Genomic DNA, 7047 nt, shown 5'->3' with positions numbered 1-7047 from the left:
TTGCAAGCTTCCCCCCAGCCCGCAAATATTCAGGTGGTCTAATAAAAGAGATCACATCTGCCCAAAGAACCTTGCCTGCCTGTGTCCTTAAACCGTGGCACAACCCTGCTATATGTATATGTGTTTATGTAGCTATGCATGCATATTTGTGTATGCATGTATGCATGCATATATATGCATGCAAATTGGTGTGTGTGTGAATATATGCTGTTCTTCCTTTGCAAGTGAAGATGACTGCGTGGGGGAGAACAGAGAAAGGAGGCCGGAAAGAAAAAGGGAGGGACAAAAGAGAAAAAGGAGAAAGAAGAGCGAGGAAGGGGGGTGGAAGCTAGGTCCCCTGGGTAGGCAGGTGATTTACAAGCCCCATCTTTGCCCTGAACAATCTGCTGCAGCAGCAGGGGCAGGGATGAGGACTGGACACTAGAGGACTCATGTCCTGTATACATTTATGTATATATGTGTGTGTATATATGCATGTATAGAATCTATACGTTTTGGGTGAGTTCTTGAATCATTTGGAATTAGTTCTCGAATTTATACGCTTTGGGTTAGTTCTTAAGGTGGAAACCCTCCTGCCTCGCGCCCCTGGAGAGCAGCTGGCTGGGAGGCTCCGTTTGCTCGGCAGGAGGCTGCGTGGCCCTCCTCATAACCGAAGTTTTCCGCTCCTCCCAGGCCGGGACAAGGGAGGCAGAGACGCCCCACCCCGCACCTGGGGCTGCCCATTCCTCTCCTGTCCCGTCCCGGACTCCGGGGGCTCCGGCCCCACGGTCCGGCTACGCTCTGCACTTGCGACTCCCCGCGAGAGGGGGGCGGGGAGAAGGGCGCGCGAGCCCCGCCCCCGGCCGCAAGTCTCAACGGCTGCCTCATCCCCCCCGGCTCGCGCGCGTCGCCCCATAGATGGTAGGCGCCAAGCGTTTCTTCTGCGCCTGCGCAGTGGGGCGGGGCGCGGCCGGAGCAAAGGGCGGCGGGGGGGCCTGCAGTGCGCTGCTGCGTGAGGCGGCGGCGGCGGCTGGGCCACCATGGTGTTTGAGTCGCTGGTCGTGGACGTGCTGAATCGGTTCCTGGGCGACTACGTGGTGAACCTGGACAGCTCCCAGCTCAAGCTGGGCATCTGGGGAGGTAGCGCGGAGCGGGGGAAGGGGGTCCTGCCTCGGCCGGGGGAGCCGCCGCCCCTGCGAGGCCCCCCCGCCCAGCTGCGTCTCGTGGGCGCTGCCCGCGTCACCCCTGCAGTGCTGGGGGTGGGGGGATCCACTGGGACCGCAAGTGATTAATGGGCTTGGCATGAGGGGGAGGGGACCCGTGCTCTGCACCCGCCCAAGTCGCCTGTTTTCCGGGCAATGGGTATGGCAGAAATACGGGTGCCAGGGAGCACCTGCCACGCCTGGGCTTTGCAGCCCTTTTGGCTCCCAACTTCTTGGCGAGGAAACTCCAGCTCCTGCCCCCATGGCATCCCCTTTTGGGCCTTGCTCAGCGTGTGGGTTATGTGTGCCCTGCCTGGGTGTTCGTCAAGATTGAAGCTTGCCAGGCAGCACCGTGCGGTCGGCTGGACCCCATGGTCACGCAGGTGGCTGCCCGAGATGTTAGTCTCCTACGGTGTTGCTTTGAAGCATCCATATGCAGAGCTCGGTCTGTTCAGACAGTGGGTCATAGGTTTGGGAGTTGGTATCTGACACTGTATGAAAGAGAGAGGGTCCTGCTGCAAAATTGTCTTCTAAATGCCCCCCCCCCCCACTGCTGAGTTTGGAGCAGAAGCACTGCCAGCCTGAAAGGAGTGTGTGCTACATGTAAAGGCAGAAGTGACAGTATTGATTTTTTTTTTTTTTCCCCCCCCCCTTTTCAGACACCAGTGGTGACCAAAATCGGCACCCTCCTCCCCCACAGTCCATTCCCCACTCCTTAATGTTTCCAGCTCAGTTCAGTAGCACTGAAGAAAAGACAAGTGAAATTGAACCATCTTTGTTTACTTGACAGCATAAATTTGCCAGGCAGTGTTTTAACTTTGGAATTTTACCTTAAAATTTTCAGGAGTGGTAAGTGTGTGGGTTTTTGGAAAAAGCTGTTAGGTCCCTTTCATCAGAGGTGTCCCAGTCATTCATCCCACACTTCTGCCAGGTCTGCGGGTTGAATGTAGACTGTAAGGCTTCTCACACGCCTGATAACCCACGTTAGCAGCGAGGTGGTGGCAGTTGTCAGTGCAATTCCAGAACCCAGGGCACAAATGCTGTTGCTGCTCACCCCCTTTTTTCTTTTGTTGCTGATTTTAGTCACCACTGATGTCTGAAGACTCTGAATTGGCAGCAAGTAACAGAGCAGGGCAGAGCGCAGCAGGCCCCAGAATGGTCAGTTGGACAGCCCTGTCTTAAATCATTGGCTTAGTTTTTTAAGCCTGTATGAGCATAGCTCCAATAAGTGATTCATGTCAGAAGTAACACCTTGATGCAAGTAATTTCTTATAAAGCTGCACTGGCATCCAGATTCACTTAGCCAAAGGTGTGCAGGAATTGGAAAATAAACAGAAGCTTTATTCTCGGTGGAGTAGGGATAACTCAGTTCAGGATAGTAACTGACATAAGTCATGCACAATTCAGAATTTAAGTAATAGTTAATAGAGACCCTTTGATTTTTAGGCTGGCAAGAATCCCATCTGGCCAGCAGGTGTCAGCACACATATTAGGAGTCAAAATCCTCCAGGATTTTTACATCTCTAGGGCTGAGGCTTGTTTTCTTAATTAGATATTCATATGTTTAGATCAGATTCTGGAAACTTCCCATGATTCGCTACTACGCAAAGACCTTTCTTTCTTCTTTTGTTTTCTAACATTGCTCCTTTATCTGGATCCACCTCTAAAGTAACATCTTTTGAGAGGAAGATATTCTGTCTCTGTGAACACGTAGTCTCTGAGCATTTCTAAAGTTGGAGCAGCCCAGTTTCTAATGGTCTGATGATAACAGACCCTATACCATTACATGTAATATACACTGAACACACAATAATGGTGTCTGAATTAAAAGGATTGGGTTATTAATAAACATGGAATATATCCAGTATATTAATTACTCACTTTGCCACTCTTGTGTTCCAAAAAATAGGTCATTTAATATTAATCTTTATGGCTTTATACAGGGGTATGCTTTTGCCAACCATAGTGGATCAGTCGTCATGTGGTCTTGGGGTAGATAGAGCCTGAACTTTTAATGTAAAGTGCACGAGTTGCCTATTTTTATAAAAATGTGCAGGTTGCCTACATAGATCACAAAGGGTAAGCGTTCTTTTCTTTTCCCTTTGCAAATATTCTTAACGATGTGTCCCCCTTGTAGTTTACCCACACAATATTGGTCTTTGCACTAGTGAATTTAATCTTCTTAGCTTCTTTTCAACTGAATAGGAATGGGTAATTTTATCTTGGTGGGACAGACATGCAGTTTTAAGATTCAGCTGCCAAAGCATGACATGTCATCTGACTTCAGGATTAGTCAGTTACTCACTTTTTGAAACAGAATCAATTCTGTCATTTAAAGAAATTTAGACATTTTTTTCTTACTTTCCTATCTTGTGCTGGACTACATCCAACTTTCACTTCGGTGTTTATATGCTTACAATATGTGATGATTGCCATGTATTTCCGTAGAAAGTTTTACGTGTTTTGGTTTACTTTGATCTAATAAACAAGTATCCTGTTCTTATTCAGCGGGGTGTATTGAAAATTAATTCCATCCAGTTGATTCACTGGACTGATACAACATTTTAGCTCTGTCTTAATGAAACAGCATTGGTAGGGGAAATGTTGTGTGGGAGGAGAGAGGGATGATTTCCTCTGGTTCCTTCTGTTTTGCTATTTTAACTTATGCAACAAAAAATAAATGTTAAATAAATATTTTGCTTTTATACAATATCCTTTCATTACAAAAATTCTCCAAGGCTTGGTAAAATACACATTCCTCCAATTTAAATGCTTGCACTGCTGCAGTGAATGGTGGTAGTCAGTAAGCCCTGATGATCTTAGTCATAGGATCATTAATGTTTGCTGCTAATTTTGTGTTCTCAGCAAAATTTAATAGTTTAGAACTAAATTCTCTTAGGAAGAAAAGACTTTCTTAGCATGGTATTGAAATATGATGAATTTACCATCCTAAGACTTAAGTTACTACTTTCAAACAGTATCCCCATCCCATTTAAACATTTGCTTGGATACAAACATAGGACTGGAAAGGGCTTCCTGGGCCATCAAATTCAGGCCCCTGTATTTGCTAGCAATCACTTGCCCAAGAATTTCCCAAAATCTCCATTTCATGCTCTCATGCACAACTACAAGACTTAATACCTGAAATACTGTGAATATCCTAAAACAGTGGGGGGGCAACCTTTTTGGTAGGGTGCCACAAATTAGTCCTGTACCCTGCCTGAGTGATACTCCAGTTCTCTTCCTCACCTGATCTGCTGCTCTGCCCAGTGCTTCTTGCTTGCTTTGCTTTATGACCTGCAGCATTTGCAGCTGCATTGTCTGTCTCCTCCCTGATCTGCCATGTGCCACAGGAAGAGCCTGCTCATGCCACTTGTAGCACTTGTGCCACAAGTTGGCCATCCTTGTCTTAAATCATGTCATAAGTAAAAAAGCAGATGAGCCAATGACACTGCCCATGCCTAACCCCTGTAGTTACAGGGACATAACTGGTTAATATATTCAGAACAGCCTAGAAAAAGGACTGTACCACCCTGCTATATAAGAAGGCAAAACTCCCCACAGACTGTGCCAGTCTGATCTAACCCCTTTCTAATAGCCACATTTAGTGATGGGTATGGCCCTGAGTGGTGAGCAAGGTTCTCCAACCAGGAGCCTCTGGGTTTTTTAAGTAGTGGCAGGAGCATCGATGCTCTTGATTTAAAAATCTTTGCCCCTTAGCTGTGGCCAGTGTCCCAGTACTTCAGAGGAAGGTGAAGAAAAAAACAAAAGCCCGTAGCTTTTATCAGTGCATCCCCACAAGTACGCGTGTGTATTTCTCTGGGAACAAATAGCAGCAGCACATTCTTGTGCATGCTGTGGTGTGTGGCAGGTGGCTTCAGGTGGGGCCAGCACCTGGTAAGGTCCCAGCAGCCTTACCTGGGGGCCTCCCAAGGCTCCAGTGGTGATTTGGGCATCCAGAGCGTGGCCAGCAGCCGGAGTGTGGCTCTGGCTGGCCAGGCTCTGGTTTTGGGCGGTGTATGCTGCTGGATACTGAGATTTCCTGTTGTCTAATTTTGCCCCTGCACTGCAAATATGCAGCACGGCAGACAGATTATCAAAGGGGTTTGAGGCACCACAAAGCACACGTATCTACTCATGGGGACGGAGCCTATGAAGGTAAAAACATCTTTTTTGATTTGGTAAGCTAAACAAGTTAGGCTCCTTTAATCTTTCATAAGAAAGCTTCTTCATTCTCTCAACCATTTTAGTGGGTCTTTGAAACTGTTCTAGTTAATCTTTGTGGGACTTTGGTGACCAGAATTGCATGTTGTATTCCAGGTATGCGGTCTTACTGATGACTTGCACAATGGTACTAGTATCTCTTTCTCTCCTTTTTTTTCTTCCTACTAAATGTACCCTAGGGTTGTATAAGCTTTTTTCACAGCTGTGTCACTCTGGCTCTTGGTGGTCCTGCAATTGATGAGTATACCCAGGTACCTTTCTTTTTTAGTTTTCTCCAGGCTGTGCAGCCTCATCTTATAGTGTAAATTCTTTTTATTGGTCCTTAAGTGTATGACTTTGAATCTTATACTGTTAAACTTCACTCTTTCTAATGATCCATTTTTACAAGATTATCCAGGTCTTGATTATCCAGGTATAATCAAGTTGCTTTCCTTATCGCCAGTACTCCCCAGTTTAGTGTCATCTGCAAACTTTGTGGGAATACATCTAGTTGCATGACTAAGGTCACTGATAAAATGTTAATAGGCTAAGTCCTAAGACTGACTGATCCTTGAAGTGAATGTTCTCTGGTAAAAATAAATCACATTTCTACATAACCTACTGTAGTCTCCCTTTAATCCAACTCTTTATCCACATTGTAGCATTTGTAGCAGTGATGCTGTCCTCTCTAGTTTGGCCAGTAATTTCCCAGAAGGTATGGTACCAAAAGCTTTGTTTAAATCTTGATGCATTAAGTCTCCTGAATTACCCTTATATGAGAAGCTTATCTTGTCAAAGAAGAATGTTCTATTAGTCTGATACACTTTTCCTTAAAGTATGTTCTTTGTTTTATTTCACTTTCTGTTTACTTCCATATTTGTTAACCGAACTAGTTTATGCTGTTTCATGTTTGAATTTAATTTTAAGAAACATCTTACCATTTTCATAGTGAAGACAAGGTGAAATACTTGTAGTCATAACAACCCATGTCTTCAACCATTTCATGATGGCCAGTGCACTGTTGTAAACTTCCTCTTTGCTTTTAATTTCAAACACAATTTTTAATCATTTGAAGGTGTAATATAAGCAGGGATCCTGGTTGCCTCTGATTAAAAAAAAAACAAACCCAATTTTTGGATTAAAAAAAAGTAATGACAAATCCACATTTTTCTGTGATTAAAATGAAATGCCACTAATATAGATATAATTAGTGCACTGTAGTAGATGCTACAATGAACAAAAGTACTAAAGCTTTCTGTTTTTGTAGGCTCATGCTGCTTAGGTTGAGCTTGATAATCATAACCTGTTGTAATTAGATACTGTTGGAAGTAGTACTTGCATAATTGCATATGTATATGATTGTCTTACTTGCATGTGCTGCAATGTTGTGGGGGGGAGGGAAGAGGAGGGATAGTTGCAAAATATGGTCTGCGGGCCAGATCCTGCCTGAAAGGCAATTTCATTTGGCCTGCGGGCAGGTGCCTGCCAATTCACTGTCTCTAGCTCAGCCCCAAGCTGCCCCTGCTGTGCTTGCATGGGGCTGAGCCCCACTCGCTCCTGCAGGGGTAGTGCATGCTGTAGTTTAACCTTTGCTAGCAGGATGGCCTTGACCATGGCCTCACAGGCAGGGAAGCAGTGGTGGGAAGGTGGGGGGGTGGTTCTC

The 7047-nt window shown here is 45.5% G+C and overlaps 1 protein-coding gene across 2 annotated transcripts in view; it reads left to right on the top strand.

The window, feature by feature from the left end:
- The first annotated feature begins 970 nt into the window (after positions 1 to 970).
- VPS13A (vacuolar protein sorting 13 homolog A) overlaps positions 971 to 7047 on the top strand; it is a 222156-nt gene continuing 216079 nt past the window's right edge. Inside the window, exon 1 of one of the 2 annotated variants that reach the window (XM_019517427.1) lies at positions 971 to 1119. In XM_019517427.1, coding sequence (XP_019372972.1) covers positions 1020 to 1119 — 100 coding nt within the window. In that variant the 5' untranslated portion in view covers positions 971 to 1019. The remainder of the gene's footprint in view (positions 1120 to 7047) is intronic. The other variant, XM_019517426.1, reaches the window with a different exon arrangement.

The sequence above is a fragment of the Gavialis gangeticus genome, unplaced genomic scaffold, assembly GCF_001723915.1.
Source record: "Gavialis gangeticus isolate Ggan-Ray unplaced genomic scaffold, GavGan_comp1, whole genome shotgun sequence".
Classification (NCBI taxonomy): domain Eukaryota; kingdom Metazoa; phylum Chordata; order Crocodylia; family Gavialidae; genus Gavialis; species Gavialis gangeticus.
This window is presented reverse-complemented; position numbering and strand designations above follow the sequence as displayed.